The 18,895-nt window shown below is 44.3% G+C and overlaps 1 protein-coding gene across 1 annotated transcript in view; it reads right to left on the bottom strand.

Annotated features, from left to right (window-relative positions):
- Positions 1 to 18,531: 18,531 nt before the first annotated feature.
- Positions 18,532 to 18,895, bottom strand: part of tcf25 (TCF25 ribosome quality control complex subunit) — a 62,711-nt gene continuing 62,347 nt past the window's right edge. Inside the window, exon 18 of the mRNA XM_061964175.2 lies at positions 18,532 to 18,791. Within this exon, the coding sequence (XP_061820159.1) occupies positions 18,627 to 18,791 (165 nt within the window). The 3' untranslated portion in view covers positions 18,532 to 18,626. The remainder of the gene's footprint in view (positions 18,792 to 18,895) is intronic.

Raw genomic sequence — 18,895 nt, 5'->3', positions numbered from 1 at the left:
TTTTTGAAAACCGCAACCTGAAGGTCAGCACCAAGGTCGCCATCTACAACGCTGTATGTGTGTCCACTCTGCTTCACGGGGATGAAACATGGACTCCATACAGGCGGCACATTGCAAACTTGGAGGTCTTCCACATCCGCTGCCTTCAGAAGATCATTGGTTTATCCTGGGAAGAGTCCTGGGAAGAGTCCCCTACAATGAGATCTTGGAGAGCACAAAATCCAGCTATATGGAAGCAGCCGTGGCCAAGACACCTGCGGTGACTAGGACACACCATACGCCTGCATGATCACCGCCTGCCCAGCCAAGTCCTCTACGGCCAACTATATGAATCAAAGCGTGCTGCTGGTGGACCAAAGAGGCGCTACAAGGACTACACCAAGGACATTCTGAAGCACACTTCCATCAACCCCATGCAGCTTGAAACCCTGGCATGTGACCGCTTAGCTTGGCGGGCCACTTGTGCCAGAGTAACAACCCAAATAAACCACAGCAACCAGCAAAGAAGGTCTGAGAGACGTGCCCAGCAACACCATAGGACGGCATTCACCCAACGTTGGGGCTCCCCTGCTCTATCTGTGGACGGAAGTGCAGATCACGCTTCCGCCTCGACAGCCACATCAAGTGGCATCAGCGGCAACATCACTGAAACCCTCCTCCCCTCTATGAAGCAAGCATCATTCCTTGTACACGATGGACAGCTAAGATATGTATGTACTGTATTTGTGTAAATATGTACGAGCTTATGTACATATGTAAGCGCTTAGTAACTATGTGTGCGCATATGTATGTTTGAATGAACGTTTGTATGTACAATATAGTTGTATATTGTATATATTGCTTATATACAATATAGTTGTCTCGTGTCCTGGGCATGGCGTTAAAGTGCATCCAGCAGTGGAGGCTCCTCTAAGGGGTCTTGGGGCACTAGGAGGTTAACCCCTTTACTACTGTTACCCCAGGTGGCCCTTGGCAAAGGACTAGTACCTGACTTCCCCCTAGCCAGTGATACGGTGAAGACCGCAACGGCGGAGCAGGCGGAAGACGGTAGATGTAAGAACCACCACAACGGCTGCGATGGCGGAAGAAGGCACCTCCACATCCATGTGGGCCCAGTTATGGGGAAATAACAACCCAAGACCTCAACGGTGGAACAGGCGGAGGATGATTGCTAACCCTAGGGAGCGTCACAACAGCTGGGATGGCGGATGAAGGCTGCAGCAGAAAAGGGTCCCCAGTCGTCTTGGACTCCATTCCACTGGACCCTGACCCCGATCTGTCAAGGATCGTGTGGTGACTGTGCACCAGTCTCCCCACATTAAAGAATTTCATGCACAGGCATCCTCCAAAAAGGGATACCCCCCTACCAGGAGGATTGTCATACTCGTTTCGAGTGACCGCCGATGATGATGATAGTGGTCTCCCAGTATCTGCGGGAGTCAAGGTACAAGGGACCACCGGCCCCACGCAGGCAGGCTCCTAGCGACAGGGCCCCCAGAACCGGGCCCACCGTGCCGCCGGACAAGCCAGTGGCAGGCCAGCAGCAGGCCGTAGACAGACGCGCCGGGAAGAGAGCAAGGCACGGGAGAAGCAGGAGACAACCAGTCGCCAAGCCAGCGAGAGACCATACCCCACGCAAGCAGAATGAAGGGAGGCCCCGTCCCGAGGGTACCAGAGACTCCCAACACCCGGGCGGGAAGACCATCCTGCCCCACAAGCAACTGGGTGCCCACGTACCCAACCCCGATCAGGAGAGCACCACGGGACCCGCCTCAGGACGCACTACTCAAGTCGTCCGCAGCAGGACCGCCCAGCACGGGGCCACGGGAGCCACTAGCCCCACCTGCAGGGGGCACCAGTGCTGATTATCCAGGTGCTAGATGTGATGCTCCTCAGCCTTAGCTGCTGCCTTCTGTCAGTCAGGACAGAATTTGCAGTGCAGGATATTTGGGATGCTGAGCTGAAGTCCACGAACAGGATCCAAGTGTAGGTCCCTGGGGAGTCAAGGTGATGCAGGATGTGGTTCAGTCCCATGTTGACTGCATTCTCCACCGACCTGTTTGCCCTATGGGAAAACTGCAGGAAGTCCGGCAGGGGTCCTGTGATGTCCTTCAGGTGGCGCAGCACCAGTCTTGTATTCTCAATCAAAGAGGTTGTGCACAGACAACATATCTTTGGGTGGACATTCAGCCTCTGTTTTCCAGTCAAGAAAGGTTCTTTCCAACAGAATATTCTCTGTTTTTAGGTCAACTCTGCAGTGTTTTGCACGTATATATACTGTATGTATATATATATATATATATATATACATATATATATATATATATATATATATATATATATAAGGTAAAGGTAAAGTACCAATGATTGTCACACAAACACTAGGTGTGGCGAAATTATATATACATACATACATATATATATATTTGCATATGTATGTATATATATATATATATATATATATATATGTATATATATATATATATATATATATATATATATATATATATACGTATATATATATATATATATATATATATATATATATATATATATATATATATACATATGCAAATATATATTTACACGTATATATGTGTAAACCCCGCTTCCATATGAGTTGGGAAATTGTGTTAGATGTAAATATAAACGGAATACAATGATTTGCAAATCATTTTCAACCCAAATTCAGTTGAATATGCTACAAAGACAACATATTTGATGTTCAAACTGATAAACATTTTTTTTTTTTGCAAATAATCATTACCTTTAGAATTTGATGCCAGCAACACGTGACAAGAAAGTTGGGAAAGGTGGCAATAAACACTGATAAAATTAAAGAATGCTCATCAAACACTTATTTGGAACATCCCACAGGTGAACAGGCAAATTGGGAACAGGTGGGTGCAATGATTGGGTATAACAGTAGATTCCATTCACAAACAAGGATGAGGCGAGGGTCACCACTTTGTCAACAAATGCGTGAGCAAATTGTTGAACAGTTTAAGAAAAACCTTCCTCAACCAGCTATTATTGCAAGGAATTTAGGGATTTCACCATCTACGGTCCGTAATATCATCAAAGGATTCAGAGAATCTGGAGAAATCACTGCACGTAAGCAGCTAAGCCCGTGACCTTCGATCCCTCAGGCTGTACTGCATCAACAAGCGACATCAGTGTGTAAAGGATATCACCACATGGGCTCTGGAACACTTCAGAAACCCACTGTCAGTAACTACAGTTGGTCGCTACATCTGTAAGTGCAAGTTGAAACTCTCCTATGCAAGGCGAAAACCGTTTATCAACACCCAGAAACGCCGTCGGCTTCGCTGGGCCTGAGCTCATCTAAGATGGACTGATACAAAGTGGAAAAGTGTTCTGTGGTCTGACGAGTCCACATTTCAAATTGTTTTTGGAAACTGTGGACGTCGTGTCCTCCGGACCAAAGAGGAAAAGAACCATCCGGATTGTTATAGGCGCAAAGTTGAAAAGCCAGCATCTGTGATGGTATGGGGGTGTATTAGTGCCCAAGACATGGGTAACTTACACATCTGTGAAGGCGCCATTAATGCTGAAAGGTACACACAGGTTTTGGAGCAACACATGTTGCCATCCAAGCAACGTTGCCATGGACGCCCCTGCTTATTTCAGCAAGACAATGCCAAGCCACGTGTTACATCAACATGGCTTCATAGTAAAAGAGTGCGGGTACTAGACCGGCCTGCCTGTAGTCCAGACCTGTCTCCCATTGAAAATGCGTGGCGCATTATGAAGCCTAAAATACCACAACGGAGACCCCCGGACTGTTGAACAACTTAAGCTGTACATCAAGCAAGAATGGGAAATAATTCCACCTGAGAAGCTTAAAAAATGTGTCTCCTCAGTTCCTAAACGTTTACTGAGTGTTGTTAAAAGGAAAGGCCATGTAACACAGTGGTGAACATGCCCTTTCCCAACTACTTTGGCACATGTTGCAGCCATGAAATTCTACGTTAATTATTATTTGCTAAAAAAAAATAAAGTTTATGAGTTTGAACATCAAATATCTTGTCTTTGTAGTGCATTCAATTGAATATGGTTTGAAAAGGATTCGCAAATCATTGTATTCCGTTTATATTTACATCTAACACAATTTCCCAACTCATATGAAAACAGGGTTTGTATATATATATGCATATATATATATATATATATACCTTGTATATATATATGCATATATATGCGTATATATGTATGTATTAGAGATGCGCGGATAGGCAATTATTTCATCCGCAACCGCATCAGAAAGTCGTCAACCATCCGCAATCCACCCGATCTAACATTTGATCAGAACCGCATCCGCCCGCACCCGCCCGTTGTTATATATCTAATATAGACGATGCAAGGCATTAGTGAGGTTATAAAGCTTTTGCCTGTTAAAGAAAGGAGACTGATCCAATGCAGCACAGACATTCGCGTGCCACGCTGTCACGACCCAGACGCACACCAGTGCGCAATCATATGGGAGCCGCGCTGAGCGCACCTCCAAGCGCGTCTCGCTGCCGGCGACGGCCGGGTATATGGGCCCGACGCTCCAGCGCCATCCATTTTCAGGGCTAGTTGATTCGGCAGGTGGGTTGTTACACACTCCTTAGCGGGTTCCAACTTCCATGGCCACCGTCCTAGCTGCTGTCTATATCAACCAGGGTGAGCCCCACCCCTTTCGTGAGCGCACTGCGCGCGGAGTGACCCCTGTTACGCGCCCCCGGCAACAGGGGTGGCGGGCAGGTAAGCTGCGCGGGCGGAGCGCGCGGAGTGACCCCTGTTACGAGCCCCCGGCCACGGGGGTGGCGGGCAGGTAAGCTGCTTACCTGCTGCGCGTGACGCCGGCCGCGGCGAAGGCGGACGAGGCGGGGTGTCGGTGCGGTGGGCGCGGTGGTGACCCTGGACGTGCGTCGGGCCCTTCTCGCGGATCGCCTCAGCTACGGCTCCCGGTGGGGCCCTCTCGGGGGAAGGGGCCTCGGTCCCGGACCCCGGTGAGGCGTCCCTTCTCCGCTCCGTAAAAGTGTCCATCTCTTTTTTTTTTTTTTCTTCTGTTGTGGCACATGCTGCAGGTGCCTGCTCGTTTTTCGTATGTGGGTAACAACATTTAACTATGTATATATATTTCCGAATTGGTTTAACTGCCACCCGCCTGAATCTATTTAAAATCTAAATTTTTTTTAATAATTTGAACCACCCGACCCGACCCGCGGATAAAATCTAATTTTTTTTCATTTCATCCGCCCGATCCGCGGACTCCGCGGTTGTGCCCGCAAACTGCGCATCTCTAGTATGTATATATACACGTGTGTATATATATATATATGTGTGTATATATATATATATATATATATATATATACAAACCCCGTTTTCCATATGATATGCATATATATACAGTATATACCTTGTATATACATGTGTAAATATGTATATATATATAAATATATATATATACACGTGTGTATATATATTTGTGTGTATGTGTATATATATATATATATATATATATATATATATATATATATATATATACATTACTGCAGTCCTGGTTGACATAAGAGGTAACCTTATTTTAGCCTAAAGGCTACAAGTGAGCAGCTATGGAAATTAACCGGCAACAGTTAACGTTAGTTACTCACCTGCGTCACCGCCACTGTAGCTGGGACTTGGGCAGCTGGCAGAAGAAGAGGGGCGTTCTTCGTCGTCTCTGCCACTGCTTCAACACGTGTCGAAGACACGACACGCTTGTTGTGCTTCCCCCCCTCACGCGAGAGCGAAGCCTGGCAATAATTGCATATTGCTGCTTCCTCGTTTTTTTTGGTGAAATGAAGCCATGCTTTGGAGCGCTTTTTCCGGTCCATTTTTTTTCCTGCTTTCCCTATCTGCGCCTAATGACTGAGCTACGTGACGTAATTTCTTCTGATGTTCCACGGGGCATTTCTTGTCGGGACGGGATTCGTTCCCAGGGATTCGAATAAAGAACCAACTCTTTTACTTTACTATAGTGGTCTTGATAACGGGTACCGGTTCTCAAAAAGGGATTCGAGTCCAAGGACTCGGTTCTTTTTTATCGAACAACCGGGAAAACCGGTTTCGAGCATCATCCCTGTGTATACATATACATATACATATATATATATATATACAGTATATATACAGTAAACGTATATACAGACGTGGCCAAAAGTTTACATACACTTGTAAAGAACATAATGTCATGTCTGTCTTAAGTTTAAAATAATAACTCTTATTTTTTTTGTGATAGAGTGATTGGAGCACTTACTAGTTGGTCACAAAAAACATTCATGAAGTTTGGTTCTTTTCTGAATTTATTATGGGTCTACTGAAAATGTGACCAAATCTGCTGGGTCAAAAGTATACATACAGCAATGTTAATATTTGGTTACATGTCCCTTGGCAAGTTTCACTGCAATAAGGCGCTTTTGGTAGCCATCCACAAGCTTCTGGCATGCTTCTCGTTGAATTTTTGACCACTCCTCTTGAAAAAATTGGTGCAGTTCAGCTAAATTTGTTGGTTTTCTGACATGGACTTGTTTCTTCAGCACTGTCCAAATGTTCTCAATGTGGTTTAAGTCAGGACTTTGGGAAGGTCATTCTAAAACCTTAATTCTAGCCTGATTTAGCCATTCCTTTACCATTTTTGATGTGTGTTTGGGGTCATTATCCTGTTGGAACACCCAACTGCGCCCAAGACCCAACCTCCGGGCTGATGATTTTAGGTTGTCCTGAAGAAATAGGAGGTAATCCTCCTTTTTCATTGTCCCATTTACTCTCTGTAAAGCACCAGTTCCATTGGCAGCAAAACAGGCCCAGAGCATAATACTACCACCACCATGCTTGACGGTAGGTATGGTGTTCCTGGGATGGGTATTGTGGCCAAACAGCTAAATTTTTGTTTCATCTGACCACAGAACTTTCCTCCTGTCCATGTGATCAGCAGCAAACTTTAGACGAGCCTTAAGGTGTCCCTTCTGGAGCAAGGGCTTCCTTCTCGCATGGTAGGCTCTCAATCCATGGCGATGCAGAACACGCTTGACTGTGGACACTGACACCTGTGTTCCAGCAGCTTCTAATTCATCGCAGACCTACTTTTTGGTGGTTCTCGGTTGACTCTTGATCATCCTGACCAATTTTCTCTCAGCAGCAGGCGATAGTTTGCGTTTTCTTTCTGATCGTGGCAGTGACAAAACTGTGCCATGCACTTTATACTCACGAACAATTGTCTGCACAGTTGCTCTTGGGAACTTCAGCTGCTTTGAAATGGCTCCAAGTGATTTTCCTGACTTGTTCAAGTCAATAATCCGTTTCTTCAGATCTGTGCTGAGTTCCTTTGACTTTCCCATTGTCGCGTTTGTAACCGAGTCTAATGACTGCATCACATGGGCCCTATTTAAATGGACTCAGAGAAGTCAACAGGTGTCGTCAATCATAATTACTCACATGAAGTTAAGAGGTCATGCCATGAAGCTAATTTGATTTGGTGGTAACTTTTTTACATCACCAGAATTGATCATGTAGGCTCCAGCACCCCCCGCGACCCCAAGAAGGGACAAGCGGTAGAAAAGGGATGGAGGGATGTTGCTGTATGTATACTTTTGACCCAGCAGATTTGGTCACATTTTCAGTAGACCCATAATAAATTCATAAAAGAACCAAACTTTATGAATATTTTTTGTGACAAACAAGTATGTGCTCCAATCACTCTATCACAAAAATAAGAGTTGTAGAATTTATTGGAAACTCAAGACAGCCATGACATTATGTTCTTTGGCTACCCCTGTGGTAAATTTTAAATGTGCTTTATAAATAAAGTTGATTTGATTTGATTTGATTCTTTACAAGTCTATGTAAACTTTTGACCACGACTGTATATATATACACACATATATATATATATATATATATATATATATATATATATATATATATACCTGTATATATATATATGAACGTAAATGTGGGCAGCACGGCGTAACAGGGATCAGTGAGTGTGCCTCACAATAACAAGGTCTTGAGTTCAATCCCCGGGCTTGTAGTCTTTCTGTGTGGAGTTTGCATGTTCTCCCCGTGACTGCGTGGGTTCCCTCCGGGTACTCCGGCTTCCTCCCACCTCCAAAGACATACGTCTGGGGATAGGTTGATTGGCAACACTAACGTGAATGTTGTCTGTCTATCTGCAGCTGGGATAGGCTCCAGCACCCCTGCGACCCCGAACGGGACAAGCGGTATATATATGTATGTACGTATATATACGTAGAATATAATTCCTTATTCTCTTTTATTACAATTCTTTGAGCAAAACAAAGTCAATAGTACACAATAACGAAACAAAATCAACAACTACCATCCGAGTAACCGGAGTAATGCATTGGAATCCTTTTTGGCCCTCAAAGTCCTCCTGTGTCCAAGGAATTATATTCTGAATTTGTAAACATTAACAAAAACACCAAAATTATAACTTTTTTAAATATCGACTAAATCACTTCTCGTTTCTTTTTCTTCTTCTTCTAGTATCGACCATACTGTGTATTGATATTACCTTTAGTGTCGACACCACCAATTTATGGATCGATCCGCCCTCCTCTTACATGTCATGCACTTCTGGCTGCGACAATGCTGATACACCAACAGTTGTGTTATCCTCCTTTTAGACTCTTGTTAATCTACTTGTTAATTTCCTGTTAACATCTGCTTACTTTCTGCTGTAACGTGGTTCTAACTACACTTCTTAAACTAAGCACTTACAGTATTTCTTGCAAACTGTGTTTCAAGCTAGCTTAGCGGCTATCTAATTTGGCTCGAATGCCTGCTCGTGCTTGCACTCGGTGTGTAACATGTTTCGCCTCGGCTTCCAGTGATAATATTACTTGATAAAGCAAAGGCAGTTTATTTGCTGTAATGGAGGTGATTATTGTTAGCTTAGGGGAGTGTCTCCACACTGTCTATGAAGATACACAATTAGTTGCTATCTCGTCCCATAATAAGTACAATATTGAGGATCTGCGTTTGTGATCGCCATTAAAAGGCATTAATCGGCAATAGCAATATTGTACTTTTTAATGAAATTGGACGATACTGTTCGTTGGCCGATCGAAAGGCACATTCCTACTTGCTTACGATATTGTGAGACCTCTGAGAATGATTTGCTGAAAGTCTTGAAAATAGTAAAGGACCTACCTATAAAAACAATAAAAGGGGTCTACAGCAAAGTTTAAAGGCCTACTGAAATGAATTTTTTTTAATTTAAACGGGGATAGCAAATCCATTCTATGTGTCATACTCGATCATTTCGCGATATTGCCATATTTTTGCTGAAAGGATTTAGTATAGAACAACGACGATAAAGTTTGCAACTTTTGGTCGCTGATAAAAAAAAAGCCTTGCCTGTACCGGAAGTAGCGTGACGTCACAAGTTGAAAGTCTCCTCACATTTCCCCATTGTTTACACCAGCAGCGAGAGCGATTGGGACCGAGAAAGCGACGATTTTCCCATTAATTTGAGCCAGGATGAAAGATTCGTGGATGAGGAACGTGAGAGTGAAGTATTAGAGTGCAGTGCAGGATGCATCTTTTTTCGCTCTGATCGTAACTTAGGTACAAGGGCTCATTGGATTCCACACTCTCTCCTTTTTCTATTGTGGATCACAGATTTGTATTTTAAACCACCTCGGATACTATATCCTCTTGAAAATGAGAGTCGAGAACACGAAATGGACATTGTCGGAGGAAGATATTTATATATCCGAATTTAAATGTTACTTCTTTTGATTTCAATGTCATATTACAAAACAGCTAGTGTTTTTCTTCCAAATGTGGTCTTTTGGTTGTCTGCAGGTAAACTGTGTGTGTTAACCTTGAATTCTTTGGAATGTGTTTTGATAAGCATTTGTTTTGGCTAGAGACAGAGGACTGCCAGGGACTTAAGGGAGGAGAGGGTGTTTCGGGGGACAGACCATTTTAGCGGGGCGATCCGAATGTTCTATGCTGTTTCTGTGAAAATATATCTGCAAAGCTTTGCCAATATATTACAAAATACCTATTCTGTCTCTGGTGGTTTTTCAACTCAGCTTTAAGTGTCGTAAAGAGCTTGGGAGCGACTTGTGACTTGAATTCCCTGGGAGGAACAACTGGTCCAAAACGCAACAATTTGGTGCATTGGCCGGGGCGACACGCTGAGAATTGGACACCTCTTACATTCTTCTGGACAGACTCACGAGTGGCCAAACATAAAATAAAGGTAAGCAGAGCCTTTTTCTAAAATCTGCTTTAGGAGTCTGTCTTGAAGTATGTAAGTCAAACACTGTTTGTACCCCAGACACAGAGTGGACATTTTGATGGATTGATTGCATTTTTCCCTTGTCCGCCATTACATAAAAAGCTGTAAATAAGTGGTCAACTCGCGTCATTGTGTCTCGACTACCGTGACGGGCAGTTTCATTGACGAATAAACTAATAGTTGGGTGTAGCTCACCCTGGGTCATTGGTCGTCGCCTAAACGAGTAACAGGTTTGAGGCCTTTCGTCTGGGACGAAAAATTCTGAAGTAAGGGGTTCGAGGCCCTTCGTCTGGGACGATAAATTCTGAGATAAAAGACACAATGGCTACGGAGTGTGACAGACAGGAATGTGATGGCGGATGGGGGAAATGTGATGAATGGCTACCGTTTAATGATCAATTGAATGTGCTTTTGGTGACAATGGAATCAGCGGGAAGAGACAAAAAGGAGAACGTTTCATGAAAGGGTTAAGAGGGAGTTTACAACACTCTCTTTGAAAAATAAGGATTAAGAGGGAGTTTACAACACTCGTAAAGTCGTGAACTCAAACGTTTGGTAAATAAAGAAAAGTAACTGGAAGTTTTATGGTAAAGTGAAACGCAGAGAAAGAGCTTTCGTGCAGCTTTTTCCTTGTGTGTGTGTGTGTTGCTGGTTGCGTGGGAGTGTGTGTGTGTGTGTGTGTGTGTACGTGTGCTTGTGTGTGTCTACTGAGAGCATAAGCGTGCTTGTGTGTGTGTGTGCGCGTGCTTGTGTGTGCGTGTGTGTTGCTATTGGTGACGGTGTAGTCCGCGGGGAGAGACGTATGGGGGGAACTAGGCGAATTAGATAAGGACATGACTCGCACATGCGCGAGACTATTCAAACGACCCGCCCAGACTTTGACTAAGCCAACGCCCCCTACTCAAGTGCCAAGAGAGGGAGGTACTCACACGCCCTCTCTAAGCCATCGGCTCAAATTCTTAACCCCTTCCTTTGCACGTCTGACCATTTTCCCCCAGTAGATAACAACCTCTGACGTGCACAACAGACATTCTTGAATGATACACAACAGAGGCAGACTTTGTGGTCTCCTGTAACCGCTAAAGGCTCGCTGGAAGGCTACATTGACAAACAACCACATGACCCACATGCATACAACACACGCTCCAAAAAGGTAGAAGGACATGCATATCCACTTTTTCCTGAAATTAGTGGCCAATTTCAAAATAGAAGACTTTTGCTGTTGCAGATATGCAATCCATTGTTGACAAACTCCCACCTGTGTCTGAAGGAGGGAGTCTTTGGCTTAACACGTTAGACAAACTAACAGCGGGATACACTCTCTCCGTAGCAGACTTTAGAGGCATTTTGTATCGTTGTGTTTCCACACAAGATGGCCAAAATATGGAACAACAAGCAGGATTATTGGCTGAATCTTCGACTTCACCGGTAACACCGTACATAAGAGGCATAGCTACTGCTATGCGCAGTCTGTTTCCTCTTCCGTGTCAAAATACCACTCCTACATATCGGTGGAAAGATGGTGAGTCACCTTATGTATTTATAGACCAAGCTAAAGAGCAGTGGTCACGTGCTACAGGTGTGCATCCCAGTAAAGAAGGGGAACACCGACAGTTTTTTAGACGAGCAGTACTTGACGCAATGCCAACTGTGGTGAGACGCAGGATGGATGATAACCGATATACACGGTGCCAAAAACAACACATGGCAGGGACATCTTATTCATCACATGCAAAATTGGACAGAGCAGGATGGTGGTAGAGTAACAAGGAAACAACTACTTAAATTACAGATCGCTGAAGATGAAAAGTTAAAAGAACCAAAAGGTCAAAGATCAGCTAGCGTATATTCAGCAGTGGGTGACCTTGCTTTTGAGTCCCAGCAGGTGGAGGAAAGAATCCTCAACAGACGTGCGACCAGACGGTTGGACTCGGGTGGTGGACACGGTGCTTTAAGGCCAAGACAGGGTGAAAACTGTTTCATCTGTGACCAGCTGGGTCACTGGCAACGTGAATGTCCTAACTCCTCTGAACGAGACAGGCTCCCAATTGCAGCCAAAACATCATACAGGCATGGCAAAGGACGCCCAAGGCAGAAGCCCCAGCAGGAAATACAGACAGGCCCCCTGCTGGACATAAGTGTCAACGGACAATGTTATCAGTTTGTGATTGACACTGGTGCCACCCACTCATTTCTGAATGCAGAGGTACCAAAGAAACTGTGTGCTTCCTTTTTGAAGGTCGAAGGCTTCGCTGAGGTCACAAGAATGTTACCGGTCACCAAACCTCTTCCGGTTCAGATTGCTGGACACACACTGAAGCACCCCTTCGTGGTTGACCTGCACACACCTTGCCTAATTGGTAATGACCTCCTTTACAGACTGTACCCTGACATTCAATATCACACAGAAGGAACCTTCCTGGTGTTACCTGACGGCTCAACCACCAAGCTGCGACACCACTACCAAAGCTCCTCCATGAGCTCATACCACAGCCTGAAACACCAGAAATGGCTGACATCTCCAACTGCTCTATCAGTGAAAACCCTGGCTGACTGAGATGCTTCCGTGTGTACCGCCACCCGACTCGCCTCATGTTCATGCCAGGAGGCCTTTGACTCCTTTCTATTTATATATGTTGGAACTCAAGGTGTGGCTGCTCATGTTGACATATCTTTGCTACAACTAGCATAGTATAAGATGGACACAATTGCTGTCCCACATTGTTCCCTTGCTCTTTGCCCTGCCTACAAAACCAAAGACTTAGGTCCAATGATAAAACACGGCGTAGCTGCCACTCATTGCACCGACACCCAAAACCACATTTTCCTCTTGTTTAAGTTTTCTGTTAAGCACATAGCTATGGGCTGCACTTTGGACATCCCGGCTGTAGGCTACGAGGAGCTAGCAGCTACACAACAGCTGAGCTAAAACGACACATTACATTTAAGCATATCAAAAAATTATAGTTGCTTATTACATACACACAGTCGCCATGACAGAAGTCTGATAGAAAGTATTCAGTAACAAACGTGTCCGCATCATTAGACTTTCTACAACATGAGCTTGACTTAATTTGTTATTGTGGCCACCAGGCGTGGTAAAATTTTAAATTACTACTGAAAGGCATCCGCCATAAGGTTAGTATTTTTCTAGTATTTGTGTCGATATAAATATAGGCATATTTTGAAGCTTTCACCATATTGAATAAGTTACATAAAATTTAGGGTTTAGTTGACTTTGAGTTATTTCTGATTTCGCTAAGGGGTCCCCTACCCTAATACCACCCTTCAGTGGTCCACAGAGACTGAAATGACTTTCATTGACCTCAAACATGACCTGTCCTCCGCCCCTGCTCTTGCTGTACTTGACTATTAGCTGACCTTTTTCTTAGATGTTTCTGAAAGTGATAGTATTACTGACACAGTCTCTTTTTCAGAAACAGAAGGGGGAGGAGGTGAGGGTGGATTCAGACTCTTGGATTCAGACTCCGTACAACAAAATAACTTTAACAATATTCCTGTGGGGAAGAAGTTATAACTAAATTGTTGTAAGTTTATAAATTTAACTTGAAAATAGCCATTTTGCACATCGATAGTAGTTTAGTAAATCAATTTGGAATATGGAGGAGGTGAGGGTGAACCGTGTATAGTTTTTGACTTCATTGATATGATCAATCCGGTGAAAGGGAAAATATACTTGCTGACTTGTGTTGACAATCACAGTGGTTGGCCGGAAGCAACCCCAACCTCAAAAGAGGATGAAAAATCAGTAATTAAATGGCTTGTGAATGACCTAATTCCCCGACATGGTTTCCCCAAAAAGATTAGGTCAGACAAAAGCACCCATTTTAAAATTACTCACTTAGCCTTGGTCGAAAATGCTCTTGGACTAGAACACAGGTTCGGTTTGGGGGTACCATCTTCAGTCCCAAGGTAAGGTTGAAAGGATGAACCAGAATATCAAAAACGAATTGGCTAAAATCTGTGCACAGACCAAATTGAATTGGATTGACATGTTGCAATTAGCGTTAATGATCATTCGAATGTCCGTGAATAAAACTGTTTTACCGCCCTTTGAGTTTTTCACCCTATGAACTGCATACAGGTCAGCCCCTTCCCAGGATCAACACCCCCCTGGAAGAAGGAATCAGCGTAAAACCAAAATGGTATTTTACACAAAATGCAGAATTTGTGTGCCAGTTCTTCTGTACAGATTCGGGGATGACAGCCCGCCACTCCAGATTCCCTTCCGTCCACTGAGAGGGTCAAGATCAAGGTCATCAAACGCAAGTGTACGGAGCCCAGGTGGAATGGTCCCTTCAAGGTCGTGGTACAGACGTCCCACGCCCTTCGACTAGCTGGTACAGGGGACACCTGGTACCACCTCTACCTCCGCACTCCCGCGGAGGAGCCTGCCACGGAAGGCGCCCAGAAGACGACGCTGAGAGACACCTCTCTCCGTTGAGCTGCCGTCTACCGTCGTGTAGATCTTCCAGATTTTCTACCTACATTACTCTGATCAACTTCTATATTGTATACCATTGATTGAGACCAGTCCATATGCTAGATGTTTCTTAGTTTTTCTTGCTTGTTTTCAGCATAAGGATTTGTGTCGTTACATTAAGTGAAAAGTTTGATGTTTATCCCCGTCTCGTTACCTGAATTACTCTGATTTTGATAGATGAAAGGCAGGATGTTATACCCAGTAGGATTCCCTGACGGACTGGTGTTTGGGCTTGCTCTACTGACCTTGTGTCTCAGTTCTTCCTTCCCGACGACAGTGACTGACAAGTGTCTTAGAACGTACGGCGGACTTGAAATAGACTGGGTCAAGGGGGACAGCAAGACTTACTTTTCTGACCTGTGTAGAGTGATTAAGTGTGAAAAAAAAAAAAGTTCTTACCGTGCTAGTAACCTCTATCTTTGTTACGACTCAAACCTGAACTATTGGTGTCGGATGCGGACAACATACTCTGGTAAGTGGTGCCCCTCGTGGAAGCAGGTAACCCACTACACAGGGCCCTTAGACTACCATGACCCTTTATATGCCAACATACCTCCACAATTCAAAGTTATTCTGAGAGGGATGACCTTTCAGAGGAACTTTGATCGGTCCCAGAACCCCCTTTCCCTTACAATTGCCAGAGCAGGTGCTATGCTTACAAAGGCTCTCACATCTGTGTATACTAATGACATCACCACCGAAGATCTGGTAGCTTTGACCTTAGGAGCAGGTGCAGACAACCTGTGGCTTAGGTGGATGACTAGCATGGCTAAGAGACAAAACCTGGGTGACTGTGTTGCTTGTTCCGCTGGACGTCCCTTTCCCCACACTTACCCCGCCCCTTTTAAGTTGACTGACACTAATGGCTCAAACTGTCTTATCTCCTTGTTTTCTGAACCCACACCGCCAGGTTGTGATTTGTTGGCTAGTGTGTACCCTCCTGTTGACAATTTCACCCGACTTCTTCCCTTTGTGGCCCAAAAGCTGAAATACACGTGTTTTCAATTTACAGGACCCCCTTCATCCCCCTACAAATTGGGTGACATTAACCCCTCCTGGTGCACCACCCTGATAGATGGCTCAAGGATAGGCCCTTGGGCACGAGCTGACTTATTCTGGTATTGTGGGAGCATAGATTGTACATTAGAATCCCGACGTCCGCCGTTGGACTTTGTGCTATGGTTAGACTGGTGACCCCAGTCACCCTAGTGGGTACCAAATTAACACCCCTTGGAACTCCTGTTTCAGCGGCCTCTCTAACTTCCCGCAGAAGATGCCATGTTTTATCTCGGAGGACTGTAACGGGCTCCTTTGATTTGATGAGAAACCCTGATGGTGTTTACTTTGATGCAATTGGACAACCAGGGGGGTCCCACCACAACATAAATTGTGGTGTAAATCCTGTGCAGGTTTCGAGAACCTTCCTATAATTGGTGCTATTTTCCCTGTGACTGCTACTAAAAATGTAGAACGCATTAACTATGTTTTTTATAATCTGTTGAGACTGACCAACCTGACTCGTGATGCTGTTGAGGGGCTTGCTGAACAACTTGCCCCAACTTCCCTCATGGCCGTCCAGAACCGCATAGCCCTTGACCGTATCCTAGCCAAGGAAGAAGGTGTGTGTGCAATGTTTGGTGACCAATGCTGTACCTTCTTTCCTAACAACACCGCCCCCGATGGCTCGGTCCAGAGGGCCCTGGAGGGCCTCCATGCCCTGTCTAAGGAACTTACTGAAGTTTCCGGTGTCTCTGACCCCTTCAAAGATTGGCTCCAGAGCACCTTTGGAAGGTGGTCTGACCTAATTAAGTCTGCCCTGATCTCCGTTGGAGTTTTCTTGGCCATCATAGCCTCATGCGGTTGCTTTATCGCCCCTTGTGCTAGGTCTTTGTGCACCCGCATCATTGTTAGAGCTGTAGAAGGACAACCTCACCCTATTTCTGGGTTTGCTATGTCACTGAAGGGGGTCAAGCAAAGTGGTGACTTTCGAGAAATGCTAGTTTCCTTTCCTGACAGTGACGACATTGACATAGATTCCATCCGTTTATCTCCCATGTAACTGTGCTTTTGATTTTTTACTAGCTTGCTCAAAGAGGGGCGTATTTTAGAAGTGTTGTACTAGTGATAAAGATCTTTTTAGAAGATCTGAAGGGGGAATTGTCGGAGGAAGATATTTACATATATCCGAATTTAAATGTTACTTCTTTTGATTTCAATGTCATATTACAAAACAGCTAGTGTTTTTCTTCCAAATGTGGTCTTTTGGTTGTCTGCAAGTAAACTGTGTGTTAACCTTGAATTCTTTGGAATGTGTTTTGATAAGCATTTGTTTTGGCTAGAGACAGAGGACTGCCATGGACTTAAGGGGGAGAGGGTGTTTCGGGGGACAGACCATTTTAGCGGGGCGATCCGAATGTTCTATGCTATTTCTGTGAAAATATATCTGCAAAGCTTTGCCAATATATTACAAAATACCTATTCTGTCTCTGGTGGTTTTACAACTCAGCTTTAAGTGTCGTAAAGAGCTTGGGAGCGACTTGTGACTTGAATTCCCTGGGAGGAACAACTGGTCCAAAACGCAACAACATCCACAGTGACTTTTATCTTCACGACAATACATCGGTGAAGCACTTTAGCTACGGAGCTAACATGATAGCATCGTGCTTAACTGCAGATAGAAACAAAATAAATAAACCCCTGACTGGAAGGATAGACAGAAAATCAACAATACTATTAAACCATGGACCTGTAACTACACGGTTAATGCTTTCCAGCCTGGCGAAGCTTAACAATGCTGTTGCTAACGACGCCATTGAATCTAACTTAGCTACGGACCTCGACAGAGCTATGATAAAAACATTAGCTCTCCACCTACGCCAACCCTCATCTGCTCATCAACACCGAAGCTCACCTGCGTTCCAGCGATCGACAGAGCGACGAAGGACTTCACCCGATAATCGATGCGGTCGGCGGCTAGCGTCGGATAGCGCGTCTGCTATCCAAGTCAAAGTCCTCCTGGTTGTGTTGCTGTAGCCAGACGCTAATACACCGATCGCATCTACAGCTTTCTTCTTTGCAGTCTCCATTGTTCATTAAACAAATTGCAAAAGATTCACCAACACAGATGTCCAGAATACTGTGGAATTTTGCGTCCCAATACTTCCGTTTCAACCATCAACGTCACGCGCATACGTCATCATACCTAAACGTTTTCAACCGGAAGTTTCGCAGGAAATTTAAAATTGCACTTTATAAGTTAACCTGGCCGTATTGGCATGTGTTGCAATGTTAAGATTTCATCATTGATATATAAACTATCAGACTGCGTGGTCGGTAGTAGTGGGTTTCAGTAGGCCTTTAAGTCTTTTTGCAATGGAAAAAAAGTACCGATGATGAAACATTTTTTAACTGTAAATATATGAGTAGTTGTAACCTAAAAGCAGCACACAATTGGAAATAATCCAGCATGTCCGCCCTTGTGCGATGCAAATATCAACCACAAAAATTAACACTGCAAAATAAATAAAATAACAAACATATTTAGTCGGCCAAGGCTGTGCAGAAGATATCATGAACGATAACATATTCAGCGATTACAATAAGATTATACCAAAAATTCCCTTAATGCTATTAAATAAGAGTGTTCCTTGAAATCATTATAGAACAAAAACATCTGAGAAAAGAAATAGAGTATTTGGCGCAGAATGTAGGGTTTAGTTATTGGTGATTTTAATTCATGTTCAGGCCTCTACAAATAAACGTTCTTTATTCATTTTAGTCATCGCAGTACAACCAAACCTCCTCAGTCCCATTCATCCTCGTCTCTCAACTGGTCCTCTCTGGGCGGCTCTTGAAACCTGATGTTTGCCAGCATGTCCCTCATTGCCACCATGAGGCGATTGACTTCCTGGTTTAGCTCCTGCCCGGCTCGTGCCACTTCCAAGTCGTCCTCCTGCCTCAGGCCAGCCTGACAAGGAACGTCAAAGCCATTAAAATACAACACATGATAACAATGCCATCCCTCTGTATGTAATTATCGTTTATACTCAATGATAATGCGGCGTATCTATG

This window comes from Nerophis lumbriciformis, linkage group LG06 (assembly GCF_033978685.3).
Source record: "Nerophis lumbriciformis linkage group LG06, RoL_Nlum_v2.1, whole genome shotgun sequence".
In the NCBI taxonomy this organism is placed as follows: domain Eukaryota; kingdom Metazoa; phylum Chordata; class Actinopteri; order Syngnathiformes; family Syngnathidae; genus Nerophis; species Nerophis lumbriciformis.
Note: the sequence above shows the minus strand (reverse complement) of the source record. Positions and strands in the feature narration are given on the sequence as shown.